At 39.2% G+C, this 21,520-nt stretch overlaps 2 protein-coding genes across 2 annotated transcripts in view; one reads left to right on the top strand and one right to left on the bottom strand.

The window, feature by feature from the left end:
* The window catches only part of LOC133641647 (uncharacterized), a 5,225-nt gene extending 1,505 nt beyond the window's left edge, over window positions 1-3,720 (bottom strand). Inside the window, exons 1-7 of the mRNA XM_062035521.1 lie at window positions 3,428-3,720; window positions 2,261-2,371; window positions 2,026-2,140; window positions 999-1,849; window positions 644-830; window positions 280-528; window positions 1-114 (exon numbers count right to left, since the gene is read on the bottom strand). The exon at window positions 1-114 is cut by the window's left edge and continues 11 nt beyond it. Coding sequence (XP_061891505.1) covers window positions 1-114; window positions 280-528; window positions 644-830; window positions 999-1,849; window positions 2,026-2,140; window positions 2,261-2,371; window positions 3,428-3,589 — 1,789 coding nt within the window. The 5' untranslated portion in view covers window positions 3,590-3,720. The remainder of the gene's footprint in view (window positions 115-279; window positions 529-643; window positions 831-998; window positions 1,850-2,025; window positions 2,141-2,260; window positions 2,372-3,427) is intronic.
* Window positions 1-21,520, top strand: part of LOC133641508 (ras association domain-containing protein 8) — a 48,168-nt gene that overhangs the window by 19,068 nt on the left and 7,580 nt on the right. The window contains exons 2-4 of the mRNA XM_062035289.1: window positions 12,467-12,664; window positions 18,189-18,982; window positions 19,088-19,285. Of these exons, the coding sequence (XP_061891273.1) occupies window positions 12,562-12,664; window positions 18,189-18,982; window positions 19,088-19,285 (1,095 nt within the window). The 5' untranslated portion in view covers window positions 12,467-12,561. The remainder of the gene's footprint in view (window positions 1-12,466; window positions 12,665-18,188; window positions 18,983-19,087; window positions 19,286-21,520) is intronic.

Raw genomic sequence — 21,520 nt, forward strand, 5'->3', positions numbered from 1 at the left:
GGCTATGGAACGCCTCCACCTTGGAAGTCTGGTGTTCACCCGACAGCATGGCGATATCTTTTAGCAGGGACTTGTTGTTGACCACCTCCTCCAGTTTCACTGCTGAGCGTGAACCTAAACATAAATTTAAAATAGAACAACGTTTCTACAAAAATGTTCCAGTCAACTTAAACTGGTTATTTACTTACAAGTTTATCTGAATTTTTTGACTTTCAAAAGATGTGCAGGAAAATACTGCTAGTCCCTCACTGCTTTCGGGCAACTTATTTGCCTACTCACTTTGTTTGAGCCATTTCTTTTGCCGTTGCAGTTGTCCATGAGTACAAATTGGGAAGAGGTCGCCATGGTCCTTGTGGATGTTCTGAATGTGTCGCTCCACAGACTTCCACTTGGCAACCAGAAGTTCCCCCTCTCCAGGCGGTGTAGACACTGCTGCCCAGTAGAGGTGGTTGATTATACTTTGCACCCAGGGCTTCAGGTCTTCACAGTCCTTATGCTTGGCGATGGCCTTCAGTTTCTTTCCGATGGCTACAAACAGAAAAAAACAGAAATTTGTGGATTAAATACAATATCGCATTCATCTGATCACTGATATGTACACACTACTTCACAACTTGTCATGCATACAAATAATCCAACTAACATTTTGCAACATGCCAGATGTCATAGCAGTGCCGTGTATTGGGCATGTTTTCACGAATCCATTTAGCGATCTGTCTGTGTCTGTCTGTCACCAGCACCCCGACATCCAGGTCCCAGCTGATCAGCAGTTCCACCATCCTCTTCAGTCCTTCCATCTCCATATGGTAGCTGCCAAGACATTCGTTGCTCTGAAATATATATAACAGAAAAGGAATGAGCAAAGAAAAAAATGAAAAAGGGGCTTAGTATACATTGAAATGGTTAATGTTATTAGACAAATTTACTAGGATAATTCTGGAAAATCCCTTATCTGCTTATTGTGTTACTAGTGTTTTAGTGAGATTATATGGTCGTACCTGTACAACCTGAAGGTCGAGAACCACATTGGCCACAAGCTCCATTGTGGTGTAGGTACCGAACTTGGCGCTGTGTCCCGGACTGTCTGCTCGCCCATCACCACCAAGGACGAGGGGTCGGCCTTCCACCTGCAGCATGGTGAGGTGCGTCCGTTGCTGTTCCTCCCACACCTTTTTGATGGCTGGCTGCAGGATGAGCTCCTGGTGGTTGAAAAATGTCCTCTTCACATACGTGACCACTCCGATGCTGTTCAGCACTTGCAACACCTTGCCAGAAGATGCCCCAGCGAAGAGGATGCCAGCAGACAGCAGGATGTTGCCCGCGGCATAAGGGCCAATGTTTGGCTGGCTGCTCCAACTACTCCTCTGGTCACATGATGCACATTGAAGAGTCATGGTCAGCTGTGTACCGTTCGAATCCCAAGAAGGGCTTATGTCCTGGCTGCCACAGACTGGACAGTGACACCACTTGACGAGACTCTGGAGGCACGACTCAAAGATGATGTACTTCGGTTCCTTGTGGCAGCCCTCTTCATGCATCTGGTGAGTACATGGGCGATCTGGCGACCCGTCAGATTGACACGGATCCGATGTCGTTGACTCACTCGGCACATAGCTGTCATCGGAAGAACCACCAACAAAAGGCGCAGTGGGACTTGATGCTGGTCCTTCATCAAACAATGCAGGAGGTGGTCGTAGCTTGGCTTGCATTCCAGACACACCTGGAGCTGCTATGTTAGTCTGCATCTCGGGGCTGTCAGATGGAGCTGCTACACTTGACAATGGGACTTCACTAACCCTGGCCGGCCGAGCTCTAACCCTCTCGAGGATATCTGGGGTCACCTGGTGTCCTAGCAATAAAATCAAGCACAAGTTGTTTTATATAATCTGTTAAAATTAAACTAGAATCACATAATAATTATTGTCTTTGAATCACCTAATTTATCTGTCTACTCTACTCTGCACAGGCAGCGTGCAATGTGTACTGTGATGTGCAGAATCATGTTCGTCACCGAAATAGACATACCCTTTGATCTATGATGTATTTTCCCTGTTTGGGTGCTCTTGCTACTGGTCATTGCTGTTGGTGCTGTCCCAATCGGTACCCAGTCCGTCTGGCATCCTTGTTCTCTTGTATTTCCCTGGAAATGGAGAAACAGCTACATGTAATATGGATACCTCATTTACATTAATTATGAATACTTTTGGATTGGGCTTGAACTGTAATCCATTTGAACATTGATTAGGAAAACAAATCGAACCTGATCTTGATCGCCCTCCTCATCAGGCAAATCTAGTGCCATTGCCATTGGTTCATCCACCGCATCCGCCACTGATGCCGTAGTCGTACTGTCCATGATCTGATCTATTGTCTGTAAATGTACAAATGTACAATACTTTATATTATTGTCTATTGTAATCTATTGACAGTATTGACACTATTGACAGTAATGTCAGTAAATGTACGATACTTTATACTGCAGAAGAACTTGACTAGAACTTGAAGCAATAATTATATGTAGACTATTTTATTGTTAATTTATTTCATTGTTCATGGAGTAGTCCAGTGGTTCTCAAATGGGGGTACGCATACCCTTGGGGATACTTGAAGGTATGCCAAGGGGTACGAGAGATTTTTTTTTAAATATTATAAAAATAGCAACAATTCAAAAATCCTTTATAAATATATTTATTGAATAATACTTCAACAAAATAAATGTTTAGAATTAAGTTCATGAATCCAGATGGATCTCTATTACAATCCCCAAAGAGGGCACTTTAAGTTGATGATTACTTCTATGTGTACAAAATATTATTTATAATTGAATCACTTTTTTATTTTTCAACAAGTTTTTAGTTATTTTTATATCTTTTTTTCCAAATAGTTCAAGAAAGACCACTACAAATTAGCAATATCTTGCACTGTTATACAATTTAATAAATCAGAAACTGATGACATAGTGCTGTATTTTTTTTCTTTTTTTCAACCAAAAATGCTTTGCTCTGATTAGGGGGTACTTGAATTAAAAAAATGTTCACAGGGGAAAATCACTGAAAAAAGGTTGAGAACCACTGGAGTAGTCTATGACTGTGTGTGTTAGTTTTGGTTGATTGATTGAGACTTTTATTAGTAGGTTGCACAGTGAAGTACATATTCTGTACAATTGACCACTAAATGGTACCACCCCAATAAGTTTTTCAACTTGTTTAAGTCGGGGTCCACTTAAATTGATTCATGATACAGATATATACTATCATATATATACTATCATCATAATACAGTCATCACACAAGATAATCACATTGAATTATTTACATTATTTACAATCCGGGGTGTGGAGGTGGGGGGGTTTCAACAATTGAGAACAAAGAAATGGATATTGGAACAGTGTAGTCTGACTATGAAAACTGGATATCAAGATTCTTACCCTCTTCCTTTCCCTTTTGGCAAATGCAGACCTCATGTGCCCAGTCTGTCCGCTTATGGAGGGGGTCGGGTGCTCCGGACTTGTCCGTGGTCTATCGAAAATAGTTGGCTTCGCACCTTTCTTCAGCACGAGTCGACGAGTGCTGATTCCCATTTCTGCCATTCGCAAGGGACCCTCTTCGAAACATGATCTTTCGAAATGTTCGCTGCATAATACACTGTACTTCGTATGTGTCGTCCAATCCAACCGTGTTCGCTTGACTTCTTTGTTCCATAGTAAAGCTTGGCCGCCATCTTTTGGGAAAAGAAACAATGAAACACCGGTTGTGTTTTGGTTTGTGTTGCTACATCCAGCAGCAACACACCGCTTCCCTACAACTCTCTTTTTTGCAGTCTCCATTGTTAATTGAACAAATTTCCAAAAGATTCACCAACACAGATGTCCTGAATACTGTGGAAATTAGCGATTAAAACAGAGCTGTTTAAATTGGGAGGGACCTATTCCAAGATGACGCGTTCAACTGCCTTCGTCACGCGCATACGTCATCATACCGCGACGTTTCAGCCGGATATTTCCCGGGAAATTTTAAATGTCACTTTATAAGTTAACCCGGCCGTATTGGCATGTGTTGCAATGTTAAGATTTCATCATTGATATATAAACTATCAGACTGCGTGGTCGGTAGTAGTGGGTTTCAGTAGGCCTTTAAGGGGAGACCGACAAAGAGGAAAGGAAGAAAACCGTGATGGTTAATGGCAAATCACATGAACCTTTACTAGGATTTATTAAGGGTAGGGAGAGAGGTGGTAGGGAAAGGCAGAAACAGATGGTAAGATTGCCTGTTTGGGTAGTGCTGGATGGACCAGATCTGCATCGGGTGCAGGAATCGCAGGGATCTAATCGTGGACTCGGATTGGAGAACCTGGAACTGTACATTAAGAGAAAGGAGAGCAACATACAGCAACAGACAGTGCTAGTCCTCGCCCGTTTGTGTGGTGCTAATTTTGTCAGATATTCATCCAGTGCAGGAATAGCTGATATCTGTTTGTGGAACGTTGTTAAAGCTAATATACACTCTTGTGTCACGCAGCTTGCGTCCCCTCTGACAGTGTCTTGATTTGTTGTAGTTCTTCCGTGGGTCTGTCGCTTGACTTGCAATTCTCTTCCAAAACACTAAGAGGCAGTGTGTCCTGAAAGAGCAACCGCATATGTCGTAGACTACCGTAGATATTTACTTTCTTGTAAAGAGTGAATAATGACAACCGCCAAATTGACATCTTTGATGGCACTGGAACTAATCATTCAAAAACATAAGTTTATTTAAATTGTACGTTTTACTCATTAACCACTCGAAAAATCATTTGTGAAGATGGACTCCTGTGAACGAGTCTCGGCAGACGGGAAAATTTGTATCACTATTCTGCCGTTAGGGGTGTGGGACAAGAGAGCTATGTAATTTAAAATAAACAAAACAGTTAAATAAGTATTATAATGACCTGCTGGTGTTAATTATGTTATTGATGTTCAGAGTTCCTATCTTCGTGAACATACTGTGCCTGAAAGATGATTGACGGAGAATGAGGAATTGTTGTTTATGAAAAAAAATGACGTGTTTGCAATATAAAAAATATGTGTCCAAATTGAACCGGTTGTTAGCACATGATTGGCAATAAACGTTAAAAAGAGTGTCATACTTTGTGCGACTTCTTCTGGAAACAACAACACAACATGCTGTAAATGACACATTCAGTAATTATTTTTAAAGCCCACTAAGATAATAAATACACAATATCAGTTTGCATGCAAACGTTCAATCACTGTTGCTTTATCGCACACAATGATTTGTGCATTTCAAGGACAAAGTCTGCTCTCCTGTGCTCAGGGACCCTCCTTAGCAAAAGCTAACCAATCCCAGCTCTGCAGTCTGTGTCGCTGCTTTTTTTTTTTAATGCATTGTGCGGTTTCTGCAAGGAAATGCCTTTAAATCAGCAGGTATTTTTTTCTTTGTTTTTATCGAATTGGGAACACATTAAGCTGGGCTTTTCCGTGTCATGTAAAGCTCTCAGTCACAGTGTTGACGTATCAATTGCAGTTTTTGATTGTGTGTTTTTTCACCATTTTTCTCCAGTGTGCCTTATCACTAATCCTTTAGGCCTGCTTTGCATGTTTTGGGTCCTTGCAGGAAAATCTTGCAATGTGACCTTTTTCCTAGTCCTCTACATCCGTCAGCTCAAAAAGCCTTTTTAGGGCAGTCTTACAAAGAAGTACAAAAGCTCTGAATTTGGCAAGTTTAAGTGGTGCCCACATTTAAAAAAAACTATCACTATCTCTACACGCACTTATGTTTAAATAATTAAAATTAAAATAAATTTTGAGAGCAAAAATCTGAAAAGTTAGTTTTTCACATAAATATCTTAAATAAGTTTAAAAAGATTCTACACACAAAATATCCTCTTCAGAATCAGCGCTCTTTGCAGTGGACATTTGTTTTTGGTCTATTTATTTTGTCAGTTAAAAGAAAAAAATAGCCCAGTTATGCGGAACACACATGTCCATTGTAGAGGACGGTTGTTCTCAAGTGGGTTTTGTCACAAAGAAAATAACATGGAAATGCTGAGGCCCACGTGAACTCCTTCACATTATGTACAAACATGCTAAAATGAAATACCTAGATTTTATTGTTTCTTTTTGAGAAATATTAACATGTCAACATGAAATCCTTCTCGAACAGTCAGTCACATTTTTATGATTTTTGGCAGTAAGATCTGCAAGTGTGAAATCCCTCCACACAAAATGTTTTTTTGCAAGGTTAATGAAACATTTTTCATCTAAATGGGAATATATGAACATTCCAACAGTCAGCATCCTAATGACAGCGGACCTTGCACAGGAAGTGATGATTTATTATGTTTGTTGGCTCTCATAAAGTCTGCCATGAGCAGAAATCAGTGATGGAAAAAAAAAAGCAAAAGTCGTAACGCGTTTTTGAAATTATATATTATATTATATATTATTATATGCTTAAAATGATCAAAATACTTAAATATTAAATGTTATTATAAATGTGCCTGTTACTACATCACATCATATATAAAACCCTAATGGAGGTGTTTGGAGGTTTTCAGGGGCTGTATCGGCAGAATTGAATGGCTCCCATAAGCTCCATTGTAAGCAGCTTTTGATAAAATGTATTTAAAATTTAGAATGCATAAAAAAATATACATCCGTCGTCATGTCTCTAATAATGATTGTGAACGATAGGCACAATTCCCAAAAAAGTGCAGTTCCCCTTTAAAACTAAACCCGAAGGTCAAAGTAAAGAATAAATCAAAGCCATTTATGCTATCACTCACAATCACCTCGAGCAGATAAGAAATTGTAAATACTTGAAAATAAATTTGATAAATAAGCATATCTAGTTTTTTTAATGAAAGGACAATGTATACACCTGTTCTGTGGGACATATCTCCTTAAAGGCCTACTAAAATGATTTTTTTTTATTTAAATGGGGATAGCAGATCCATTCTGTGTGTCATACTTGATCATTTCGCGATATTGCCATATTTTTGCTGAAAGGATTTAGTATAGAACAACGACAATAAAGTTCGCAACTTTTGGTCTCTGATAAAAAAAAGCCTTGCCCCTACCGAAAGTAGTGTGACGTAGTCAGTTGATTGCCTCCTCATATTTTCCTATTGTTTTCAATGCAGCTAGAGCGATTCGGACCGAGAAAGCGACGATTACCCCATTAATTTGAGCGAGGGTGAAAGATTTGTGGATGAGGAACGTTAGAGTGACGGACTAGAATGCAGTGCAAGACATATCTTTTTTCGCTCTGACCGTAACTTAGGTACAAGCTGGCTCATTGGATTCCACACTCTCTCCTTTTTCTATTGTGGATCACGGATTTGTATTTCAAACCACCTCGGATACTATATCCTCTTGAAAATGAGAGTCGAGAACGCGAAATGGACATTCACAGTGACTTTTATCTCCACGACAATATATCGATGAAACACTTTAGCTACGGAGCTAACGTGATAGCATCGTGCTTAACTGCATATAGAAACAAAATAAATAAATCCCTGACTGGAAGGATAGACAGAAGATCAACAATACTATTAAACCATGGACATGTAAATACACGGTTAATGCTTTCCAGCCTGTCGAAGGTTAACAATGCTGTTGCTAACGACGCCATTGAAGCTAACTTAGCTAGGGAGCTAACGTGATAGCATCGGGCTCAAATGCAGTTAGAAACAAAATACATAAACCCCTGACAGGCTGACAGGATAGACAGAAAATCAACAATACTATTAAACCATGAACATGTAAATACACGGTTAATGCTTTCCAGCTTAGCGAAGCTTAAAAATGCTGTTGACGCCGTTGAAGCTAACTTAGTAACGGGACCTCACAGAGCTATGATAAAAACATTAGCGCTCCACCTACGCCAGCCAGCCCTCATCTGCTCATCAACACCCGTGCTCACTTGCGTTCCAGCGATCGACGGAAGGACGAAGGACTTCACCACGATCATCCGTGCGGTCGGTGGCTAGCGTCGGCTAGCGCGTCTGCTATCCGAGTCAAAGTCTTCCTGGTTGTGTTGCTGTAGTCCGCCGCTAATACACCGATCCCACCTACAACTTTCTTCTTTGCAGTCTTCATTGTTCATTAAATAAATTGCAAAAGATTCACCAACACAGATGTCCAGAATACTGTGGAATTATGAGATGAAAACAGAGCTATTTTGTATTGGATTCAATGGGGTACCGATACTTCTGTTTCACTGGCTACGTCACGCGCATACGTCATCATCCAAAGGCGTTTTCAACCGGAAGTTTAGCGGGAAATTTAAAATGGCACTTTATAAGTTAACCCGTCGGTATTGGCATGTGTTGCAATGTTAAGATTTCATCATTGATATATAAACTATCAGACTGCGTGGTCGATAGTAGTGGCTTTCAGTAGGCCTTTAAATTACTTTTTTTTTTAATAAATACAATAAAAGGAAATTGGCCCCTTATGACTCCCCCATGGTAGGGGACCAGTGAACAAAAGGACCTATTGACTCACTGATATAGGCAATGCTTCATGATGAGATGCTTTTCATTCCTTGAAGCAGAATGTTTTATAAACTGCATTTTGTTAGAAGCTCAGCTGACCTTCATGTACATAAATTGCTTTATGTGGAGTCCTTCTCATGTTGCAGTAGAGGGAAATGAGGATGTTGTTATTGTGGCCGAACAATGACTCCAATTAGAAACAATAAACATGAACATACAACTTAGTAAAGAAGAGGGGAAATCAAAGTGAGCACAGGAAGACATCTGTATAATACAGTAGATCATTCAATACACGTTGGTTGGAGTAGAAAGATGGGAAGGAACCAGAGAAAGTTTATAACACACCTCAGAGTAATTAATTATTAGTAATTATTAATGCACTTGATGAACAGTAAAACATCCCACTGGTGCATGTAAACCCTTGTCATTTCACGGTATCTTTAAATTATTATTATTTATTATTGTTATACTTTGTTTTAGGGCTTGACAGAGGTACCGCATGCTCTGTCATAACTGTAAATATTTAAATGGTCGTGCGTCACGGGCAAAGTCTTTAGTTGTTTTTTATCCTGCCATGTTATTGTTTAACACTCCAGTCCATTAGGTGACAGTAATGTACTTATCAAACTGGGTAGTCCAAAAGAAAAAAAGAAAAAATTTTAAGGCTGCAGTTATCAGATATTTTAGTAATTGAGTAATCTATCTTTTAGTTTGTTCGATTAATCGAGTAATTGGATAAAACACACTTTATAGCCCCAATGCATATTTTAGGGAAAATAGTTTAAATAAAGATTGTTCTGCTTGCCCTAACTTTCATTTTTCATGAAAGCACGTCATCAACATTGAAATTACACTTTTAACATGTGTGCAATAATAACAAAAAACACTGCTGTTCACCGCCACACAGCACCCAAACACCACCGTGCTCATGTGCGCTTAATTGAAGCAGCCGTGCGGAAACTATGTGCGCACATTTATGGTTCTGTGCACTCCATGTGGTTTGGATTTGATACATTTTTATTGGTCTTACACTTTAAACGATTAATCAAAGAAACTGAATTTTTAATCAAAGCTTTTTCATAATCCGATTACCGTAATCAAGTCACTCGATTAATCGTTGCAGCCCTGCTGTATATTTAAAAAGTAAAATTTTGTAATACATATCAATTGATAGATAATCTTGATTTAGTAAAGTAAGATTGGAATGCCCATACACAACAATTTAGACAACATAATCTATGAATGCATTAAAATAATTCCCTGCATAGCGTCAAATTAGTTTAAAAAAAAAAAAAAGTCAGTCAAAACAATTTGTTCTATCCTATCTCTAGTCCATTCAATATATTTTTCTTTAACTCTTACTTTTGCAGCTTCTACTTTGTAGTTAAAAGTACAAGTACAAGACTAATGTAGACATTTAGATCAGAATCAGAAAGAAATAATAAATGTAGTATATACAAACATTAAAACGTTACCGTCTCTATATAGAGATTTAGAAACTCGCTACTGGCAGCTGTTGGTATGCAGCATTTTCTTCTTCTACCCATAGCTAAACGAGCTATCAGTCGCGCCCGAGCATACTTGCCAACACTCCCGATTTTTCCGGGAGACTCCCGAATTTCAGTGCCCCTCCCGAAAATCTCCCGGGGCAATATTCTCCCGAATTTCTCCCGGTTTTCACCCGGACAACAATATTTAGGGCGTGCCGTGTTGGCACTGCCTTTAGCGTCCTCTACAACCTGTCGACGCGTCCGCTTTTTCACCATACAAAAAGCGTGCCAGCCCAGTCACATGTTGTATGCGGCGTCTGCATACACACGAAAGTGACTGCAAGACCTACTTGATCAACAGGTCACGCTGAGGGTGGATGTATAAACAACTTTAACACTGTTACAAATATGCGCCACACTGTGAACCCACACCAAACAAGAATGACAAACACAATTCGGTAGAACATCCGCACCGTAACACAACATTAAACACAACAGAACAAATACCCAGAATACCTTGCATCCCTAACTCTTCCGGGCTGCACCCCCGCTAAGGTCTCAAGGTTGGCAAGTATGCGCCCAAGTGTTATCGGAGGCAGACAGCATTTGGTCCACCATCGCATTAAAAACAGTGTATGAGGGACAATCGGTAGAAAATGGATGAATGGATGGCTGGTATGCAAACTGAAAAGTTCTATATTAGTTAAAAACATGGACAAAACTTACTGTATCGGGAACCTGACTGTTTTAGTGCATGTAAATATACTGATAGACCTGGGCCGATATTCGATAAGACAATTAACCGGACAATAAATCAAAATGAAGTCTGTAAATTTGCCAGCCTCGATAATCGCCATGTGTATGCGCTGTTACAGATTACAAGAGAGGTCACTCTTTTGCAACCGTTTAAGCAGCTACGGGTGTTTGTACTACAAATAAACAGTAGTAATGTTAACCGCTGTAAAACTCCAGATGGTTATTACTGTATTAAATTAAAATATTCAAAAAGCTGTGATTGATAACCAATGATAAAACTATGGAGATCAACTAGCGTTAGCTTGCTCACTGTCTTAAATGCTAACATGTAAACAGGAGGCATTAACGTTTTTCTCTATTAAGAAATATAATTCCCCAATCTAAACTCGTATAAACACATAACTGTCTAAACAACTGAGCTACAGTATTCACATTAAACATAAAGGCTGTGCTGTTTTTGCACAAGTCGGACACGGACTCCGTTCAACAGGAAGTGAACTCACGCCACGTCACATAAACTGGAAGTAAAACAACTGATCACCCAATTTACATTTCTTTAAAAACATTCTAAAACATTTACAAATGGAAGAAGATAAACATATTTAAACACACAAATAATATGGCTCATATGAAGCCAGAAAAATGTTGTAGTTTCCTCTGCCAAGAAAGTATATTGTGTGGCTAGTTATTTTAGCTATTAAAAAAATACAACTTAACTTGGTTACAATATTTTAGTGTGTGTGCACTACTTTATGAGCACATTAGACAATACCACACTAATAATGATAACAGTTATAATTTTGGTGACGATAACTTTATTTTGCCATTTTTTTTAATGTTTTGGTTGTGTATATTTTAGGGTCCCCCACCCCTTCCTTAACAGAGACATAATCTATTGTATTGCTTTTGGTTGTGATTTTTATTCAGGTACAACATTTTGCTTACAGACAGAATATATTTTAGTTTTATAATTTTTTTGTTTTATTTAACAGTTTACATTTCAATTACAATGTTAAAATGTACGAGAAATACACATATTGCATTTGAAAGGCTATACTTGTATTATTATTATGTATTACCATGACATCAGTGGTTAATTAGGTCTCCAAAAAATAATGGCAATAATATTGTTTATCGGCAATAATTTGTAGGTCACTATATCAACGACAAAAATGTGTTATCGTCCCAGGCCTACATACCTAAGATTAGTGTTTTGGAGTTCACAGTTCACAGAGAAGTGTGAAAACCGAAAGCAATAATCCGCTCAATGAGTGCATACAAATGTTTTCAGTGGCATCAAAAACAAATGCAGTTTTTACTTCCCTGTATTGTGATTCCCCTCTGGGGCTACCTTCCTTTTTTGCAACAAAACATTTTCACGCTATTCCGCTCTCTATTATGTTACACAATTAATTTTCCTCCTCAGTCCTCCTGCTTCCCTGTAGTTGTCTGCACAAAAGCAGGAACTGGGACTGGGAATATTCTACTGGCACTATCTTCTTGCTCCCCTGTTGACATGATACCTATTCATAGAGAAGCACAAAACAACAATGTTATGGCCAGATGGTCCTGGCATGATTGATAAAAGCGATGACTAGACCGAATCTATTTGCTGTGAGCAACTGATAGATAGCTTGATGAAACCTTATACCAAATAACAACTGCTGTAAGGTAACTCTAGCATTGAGCATATCCTGACTATCTGTTTCCTGTTTCCTCCTTTAAAGGTAGCTAAAGAAACTTCAGCTGTCCTGCACGCCTGGAGCCATCAGGAATGTTGGGGCCAATACACCGCAGTATGCCTGGTCACATTTGACCCAAAATGGAGCTCAAAGTCTGGGTGGATGGAGTCCAAAGGGTCGTGTGTGGGGTCACTGAGGCGACCACCTGCCAGGAAGTGGTGATTGCGCTGGCACAGGCCATAGGTAACCAAGCTTTGCAAGAAATCTGAGATAAAAGCTTTCCCTGTCCCAACAAGCTGTTATAATTATTTTTCTTGAACTTTGTTAGTGAATTTAGGGACTAAATAGTCCACTTCTTGCACATTACTAATATTTAAAATGATTTATTCTAGGGGACAATACTGTACAAATCCAGCTGTCACATTTGCTTTCACTTTTTTAATTGGTTGAGTTGAAATTTGCTAAATTAGACATAGGCAGTGGCAGCTATATATTAAATGGTGCCCTATACAAAACACTCACAATTAACCTGTTTTTGTTATGTAACAGTTTGTTGTAAAATAACATGTTAGAGACATTTTGCTGCCAGCTCCCTCCTTATTTCTTTTAATTCACCAATTCCCTTCTAACACAACAAATCAAATATACGCTCCATCTACACAATTCAAACAAAAAAGCATCTCCAATACAATATATCTATCTGCCAAAAACAATAGTAATAGGATCATTTAAAAAGAAATAGAGAAACATGGTGTGTCCGAACAGGAGCCAGAAGAAGCAAAAGTTGATATTGTCCTGCCCCATCACTTAAGATAATCGGATTCTTAAAGGTGCTGTTTGCGACACCCTAACAGTAACAATTTTCAAAGCATAAAATATAAAAAGAACACCGCAGGCTCGCTTATGTTACCATTAGTGACTTAACAGAACACATTTGTTTGACAATTGTCTATATTGAATAAAATATAGACAATTGATTGGTGTTTACAGCAGTCACTCAACACTTACGCGCAGAGAGCGTGTGCACACATACAAAAACAGTCCAAGAGAAGCAACGAACAATTTGCAGTCATGTTGTTGTTATGATAGAATATACATTCAATGACAGCTAACACTAGCTATCCATCCATCCATCCATTTTCTACCGCTTGTCCCGTTCGGGGTCGCGGGGGTTGCTGGAGCCTATCTCAGCTGCATTCGGACAGAAGGCGGGGTACACCCTGGACAAGTCGCCCTTGAGATATTTTATGTTTCCTCCTCTTTTGTCGTACATTTTTCTTGTTCTTTCGAAATTCAATTAAGGTTTTTTGTTTTGTTTTGTTTTCTTAATTTAATAAATTCTACTGAGTCAACCCACAAACCAATATAAACATACTTTTATGTTTGAGCAGCGTGCATACTTGCCAACCTTGAGACCTCCGAATTCGGGAGATTGGGGGCGTGGGCGGGGTCGGGGGGCGGTGCCGGGGGGCGGGGTTAAGGGGGAGGAGTATATTTATAGCTAGAATTTACTGAAATTAAAGTATTTCTTATATATATATATATATATATATATATATATATATATATATATATATATATATATATATATATATATATATATAGTACAGTACACAGTAATGAAAACACAGTTGTTCTACTAACTGTACTGTACTTGCTGCTTACTTAAAATAAAAATAACACATACCTTTCACTATTTGAGTAGCCTTTGTTCTGCCATTTGAGTACTGGCGAGCGATCTCTGAATCCGGGAACATATCCTTCACGGATTTGTTGAAAACATCCGCAAATGAGAACGGGATGTTGCTTGCAAGGTGGTCCATGATACTGCGTTGCCGCCGCCTTGTGCTTCTCTGACCGTTCATGAGTGACTATATCCATTCGGCCACCGTGTTATGGGTTATAGATAAACCTATGGATAACAGCGACATATATAATAGTCTCCTTTTCAGGTGAGAGATGACTCTAAAGGCAGTGCCTTTCAGGCACGCCCCCAATATTGTTTGTCCCGCTGGAAATTTTGGACATTACTACTTGCCATAGTTTTGAAGCAATGCATGATGGGAATCCGGATGTTGTGTGTCAGTGTATTAACGTGCCGGCTGCCTACTTTATGGTTTATAGATAAACCTATGGATAACGGAGACATATATAATAGTCTCCTTCTCAGGTGAGAGACGATTCTAAAGGCAGTTCCTTTAAGGCACGCCCCCGATATAGTTGTCCGGCTGGAAATTCGGGAGAATAGTTGTCCCGGGAGATTTTCGGGAGAGGCACTGACATTCGTGAGTCTCCCGGAAAATTCGGGAGGGTTGGCAAGTATGGCAGCGTGATAGAGCGGCCGTGCTAGCAACATGAGGGTTCCAGATTTGATTCCAGCTTTCGCCATCCTAGTCACTTCTGTTGTGTCCTTGGGCAAGCCACTTCACCCAGTGCCACTCACACTGGTTTAAATGTAGTTTAAAGTTTTACATTTCCCAATGTAAAGCAGTTTGAGTCTCTCGAGGAAAAGCGCTATATTAAAGGCCTACTGAAATGAGTTTTTTTTATTTAAACGGGGATAGCAGATCTATTCTATGTGTCATACTTGATCATTTCGCGATATTGCCATATTTTTGCTGAAAGGATTTAGTATAGAACAACGACGATAAAGATTGCAACTTTTGGTATCTGATAAAAAAAAAAGGCTTGCCCCTACCGGAAGTAGCGTGACGTAGTCAGTTGAACATATACGCAAAGTTCCCTATTGTTTACAATGATGGCCGCATGAAGTGAGAGAGATTCGGACCGAGAAAGCGACAATTTCCCCATTAATTTGAGCGAGGATGAAAGATTTGTGGATGAGTAAAGTGCAAGTGAAGGACTAGTGGGGAGTTGAAGCTATTCAGATAGGGAAGATGCTGTGAGAGCCGGGGGTGACCTGATATTCAGCTGGGAATGACTACAACAGTAAATAAACACAAGACATATATATACTCTATTAGCCACAACACAACCAGGCTTATATTTAATATGCCACAAATTAATCCTGCATAAAAACACCTGCGTGTTTGTTACGCTAGCTCCTAGCTCCTCTGCTAGCTCCTAGCTCCATAGAACACGCCAATACAATTCAAACACCTGATCAACACACACAATCACTCAGCCCAAAAGACCGTTCACCTAACCCAAGGTTCATAAAGCGTATATATTTTTAAAAAGTTACGTACGTGACGCGCACATACGGTCAAGCTATCAAATGTTTAGCAGCCAAGGCTGCATACTCACGGTACCTGATATTCAGCTGGGAATGACTACAACAGTAAATAAACACAAGACATATATATACTCTATTAGCCACAACACAACCAGGCTTATATTTAATATGCCACAAATTAATCCTGCATAAAAACACCTGCGTGTTTGTTACGCTAGCTCCTAGCTCCTCTGCTAGCTCCTAGCTCCATAGAACACGCCAATACAATTCAAACACCTGATCAACACACACAATCACTCAGCCCAAAAGACCGTTCACCTAACCCAAGGTTCATAAAGCTTATATATTTTTAAAAAGTTACGTACATACGCAAAAAAAAGTTGCGCACACACGGTCAAGCGATCAAATGTTTAGAAGCCAAAGCTGCATACTCACAGTAGCACGTCTGCGTCTTTGTCATCCAAATCAAAGTAATCCTGGTAAGAGTCTGTGTTGTCCCAGTTCTCTACAGGCGTCTGTGTATCGAAGTCAAAAGTCCTCCTGGTTAGAGTCTCTGTTATCCGAGTTCTTCCATCTTGACTGCATCTTCCGGGAATGTAAACAAAGAAGCGCCGGCTGTGTACTGTTGTCGCTGACTACGTTCGAAAAAAACGTCCATTTCGCACCGACAACTTTCTTCTTTGCTTGCTCAGCTTCCTTCTCCATAATGCAATGAACATGATTGCAACAGATTCACGAACACAGATGTCCAGAATACTGTGGAATTATGAAATGAAAACAGAGCTTTTTCGTATTGGCTTCAATGTGGAAGGCATACCCGTGTTCGCCGGTCTACGTCACGCGCATACGTCATCCTCAGAGGCGTTTCGAACCGGAAGTTTAGCGGCAAATTTAAAATGTCACTTTATAAGTTAACCCGGCCGTATTGGCATGTGTTATAATGTTAAGATTTCATCATTGATATATAAACTATCAGACTGCGTGGTTGGTAGTAGTGGGTTTCAGTAGGCCTTTAATAAGAGAAAGAAAATAGTCGTGGTAACACAAGGCTACTTTAAATTCAATTTACCCTATATTTTTCATTTCTATCTCTGAATTCATTGCTTTAAATGTTACTTGGGCTGTTTTGAATTTCTCCAGATCCATACATTTTATGATTCGTCACTTTTTATATAAATAGTACATTTGTGTGTTTCTGATACCCAACATTGTTTATTATTCTCAGTGCTCATTTTTTATAACGTAAATTTTAAAAGGTGTTCTTGTATTATCCCAGATTTCCACACAGTAGTTAAGATATGGCAATAAGAGTGCAACACTATAGCGTTCAAAACATTTATTTTTCTAGTTAATTGTTTTTGCTTTCTTGATCTATTTTACTATTGTATGTCCTTTTCTGCAAATTAGCTGCCATACTCTGCTTACCCAAACTACCAAGAAACAAAAAGTATGGGTAATCCAGTAGTGAAATAATGTGTCATTTTACTGTGATAAAAGTATGCAAAAAAAAAATTAAGTTCACAATTACAATTACAGTTGAGAGCGTGTAACACATAAAGAATTGCCTTCTGTCCTTGAATAGATACTCTGTTCAACTAGCAAAAGGAAACTGTGTAGAATAATCATGGATGTGTGTATCATTATTTAGCCACTTAATTGCTATTCTCTGATTGACACTGTAAAATACTGACATTAACGTGTAAAATACACACATACAACAGAGAGAAATACAATACATAATAGAATTTTAAATGCATTTTGAAACACAATCTAACATCTAGTTATCTTGTTAAAAAGTCACAAAAAGCTACTCTTTTTCTTTTTTGGGCATGTCGAATTGTGCAAGTGTAACCAAAAATGTTCCTAAGTTTGAAATACACAAAAACATGACCATGCTTGAGTGAAAGCTTCATGAAAGCTTCATTTGCACTTTTTTTCAATCTATAACTTGCTATCCTATTATAGCTTTGTGAGGAACGGGAGTGCTTGGGCAGACTGTCGTGACATCACTCCCCGCAAATATAGGGTTGGAGGAGGAAAACTATGACTCATCCTCTTCTCTCCTGCCAGGCTGACGAAGCAGAGCCCCCTCCTCTGCCATTTTCCTTTTCTTTTCACACAAATGCTTTGTGAAGTGGTGTTGAAAACTCAAATTTTTCCAGACTATATTTTGTCCTGGTGGTAATGATTAAGTTAATTTAAGACCTGCAACCCTACTTACTTACTTACTTAGGCCTTTAAATTCCCTAAGGAACATAGGCCATTGATGAAACTCCTCCATCCCCTTCGGTCTTGTGCCCTCCGCTCCAGTTGTTGCCATGACAGCCCTTGCGCCTTCATCTCCTGCTCTGTGGTTCTTCTCCAGGTGGCTCTAGGCCTTCCTCTCTTCCTCTTGCCTTGTGGGTTCCATGTTAGAGCATGTTTTGTGATTTATGTATTGTGTCTACGCAGTGTGTGACCGATCCAGTTCCATTTCCTCCTCCTGATTTGTGTTTCTATTGTGTCTGTAACCCTACTTTACTATTAAACACGTGAATATTTTCTAAGCAGCTCTTTTTGTGTTGTTGACAGGTCGAACTGGGCGATACACTCTGGTAGAAAAATGGCGGGACACCGAGCGGCATCTAGTCCCTCACGAGAGCCCGGTGGCCTCTCTGAACACCTGGGGTCAATACGCAGGCGATGTCCAGCTGATCTTGCTTCGCACAGGCCCGTCCCTGACTGAACGGCCTCCCTCAGAAGGGCCCCCGCTCAGGGGGCCTGAACGTGGGTTTCATCGCCAGAGCCTGCCCCCGCTTGCAAAGCTTCACCATCCAAATGAACGCTCCCTCCGACGCCGTGAGCCCCGCCGCAAGTCCCTCACCTTTACAGGAGCGCCCCGAGGTCTAAGGGAGATTCTGGGCGGAGGTAGATCAACTGAAGCAGAAACCAAGAGGAGGTTCTACCTGGGAAACGGTGGGACTCACCATCATGCTGGAGGAGCCACTGGGACTGCATGCCATGGCCTGTGGGCCTGTCGAATGGAGGACCTGGTTCGAGTGGTGGGCCTACAGAGAGAGACACTCGGTGTGCTGGACAAGAAAATGGAGTTCTACGAAGCTGAGCTCAAAGCCTGGGCTGAGGGGCGTGGGGGGCGAGCGCCAGGGTGCAGCGGAGACTTGGGCGAGGACCTGATGGAGGAGATCCTTAAACTAGAAAAGCATCTGAGGAAGAACGACGTAGAGATGGAGGAAGAGGAGTTTTGGGCCACGGAACTGCAGATTGAGCTGGAGAGTGAGAGACAGCTGGAGGACAGGCTGCAGGAGCTGCGTGGTTGTTTGCAAGGCTGCGAAAAGGAGATTGAAGACAAGCTGGCAATGGTTCAGGTTTGCTCTCCGCAGGAGGTCTTTGTTCACATTGTTTGATTTGAGCTTTCTTTGGACACCCACGTCTTTAAGTGTTTTAGGTAATAGTATCCTTTCCCATATCAGGGTGTGGAAGCTGGTCTGGAGGAGATGCGGCTGCAAAGAGAGCATCAGGAGACCGAGTGGCTAAATGAGGCAGAGGCTCGAGCCCAGGTGCTCAGAGTTAAAGCTGAGCTGAAAGCACAAGAAAGACAAGCTGTCCAGCTGGAAAGCAGCTGCAGAGCTGTGGACAGGTCACTTGGACAAAGCAGCAAAAAATTGCAGGTGAGACAAACACATTTACATCATCACTTTAATTTGTATTTGCTAAACAAAGTACCAGAAGAAACTATGGTCAAACACATTTAGGACATAGTAGGGATGTGCGTATCGATCCTGTGGTATCGATGTATCGATACTCACACGCTACTCATTTGGCATCACTTTTCTGAAAAAGGTATCGATATAAACCAAAAAACGGCGTGTGGGGGGTGCAAGCATCACTTTCAGATGTTTTTGATGACTTACTTAACTTACTATGTGCTGGGACACCCCTGTACCTGGCAGAGTATAGAGCTGGCCCAGTCATGTAACAGGAGACAGCGAATGAGCGTTGTCAACGTGCAACACACACACAGCCAGCTGACAGCGATGCAGCCAGGCATATCCAGTGTCAGGCATTGTTTATTTTATTTTTTTACTGAATATTTTTGTTTAAATGATTATCCTAAATTCAAATAATTTCCACACAGGGGAATTTACTGTTAGTTGAAAATTGCTTGAGTATTTAAAACAAGATAAGAAAGAGATACAATTTGGAGATTCTTCATCTTTGCATTACAGTTTTATTTTTTTCCAAGAGAATCTTGAAATATATGATTGAATGTGATTTTGGTTTTAATCTGTAACATGATTTCTTACATTTCGAAAACATTAGCCTATTTCATATTTCATTAATTGCTAATTATATCACAAACTTTAAAAAATAACTGCAGCTTCTTGCGATTCGGATTTGACAGTTAATTGGAAAGCCCTAATATCTAATTATTATTATATATAATATATAATTATTATTATATATAATATTTAATTTATTTTTTATATTTATGTTATTTATTTTAATTTTACTTTTATTATATATTGACCATAATACATGTGGTATAAATGGTCTGTATTTGTCTTGTGATTTGTCTTAAATAATAATAGTAATAATATTTTTGACTGACAAAAATTGCCAATAAGAAATTAATGGTATCGGTATCGGTATCGGTATCGATGAAAATGCAAGAAAAAGTATCGGTATCGTATAGAAACCTAAAAGTGTGGTATCGCCCATCCCTAGGACATAGTCTTAAATGAGTGCTATTTAACTGGCGGCCCGACGACCAAATCCGCCCAGGAATGGGACCATACCGACCCCTGAGTTCAGATCACAACTTGGGAGACGAACATATTTGCAGCAAATTCCTAAAAACAGTGCTCCTCTTGTATAGAGGAACTTGGAACACTGTAAACACATTGGTAGATCCTTTCATTGCCATTGTTTTGGGTTATTGGGTTTTTAGCCACATAATTGAAAGGAACATAATTTACATTTTTCCCGCACCCCCAACGTGTTACAAAAAAAACAATAATAATAATAATTAAATAAATAAATTAGAAAGGGAAAACATCAAAGCACAGAGATAGATATCAACACAAAACCACATAGAGCTGCATTCGTGAATGGCCCGAGAGATACAATCAACAAGCATACAAAAGGCTCATAAACAACCCGCATTAGAATTGTGTTTCAATCAGGGTTAATTTCCATCAATATTGACCTCTTGAAGCCTAACAAGCAGAATAATATTGATGACTTCATAGATACGATGTACTGTATATGGACAAAAAGTGCAGTTACTTATGGCCATCGGGTGCCATCTTTCAAAATTCTTACATTCGTTTTTATTTTTGTATCTCTTACGCCCATAAAGTGCTATCTTGCACAATTTTCACATTTATTTTATTTATGTTATAATTTTTTCTGCCGTATTACTTTGTTTGTAATGCTTTTGTGGCATTCATATGCACATTCAATATCTACTTGAGGTCCATGAAACAAGTGATTTTATCTACTATAATGTTCCTCCTCAAAGGAAATCATTTTGAATGTGTTGTTTGTGGCTTTTTAAAAAAAATAAAACTTGGTTAAAATATTTCAGTATAAATATTTTGTGAAAATTCTGAGCACATTTAAAAATACAGCGATAATAATGATAACCGTAATAATTTTGGTCACAATAACCGTGATAAGAAATGTTCATATTGTGACATCCCTAATATATACTGTACATACATGTATGTGTGTATATATATATATATATATATATATATATATATATATATATATATATATATATATATATATATATATATATATATATATATATATATATATATATATATATATATATATATATATATATATATATATATATATATATATATATACATATGTATACATATATATATAATGTA

Source organism: Entelurus aequoreus, linkage group LG24, assembly GCF_033978785.1.
Source record: "Entelurus aequoreus isolate RoL-2023_Sb linkage group LG24, RoL_Eaeq_v1.1, whole genome shotgun sequence".
NCBI classification, from domain to species: Eukaryota; Metazoa; Chordata; class Actinopteri; order Syngnathiformes; family Syngnathidae; genus Entelurus; species Entelurus aequoreus.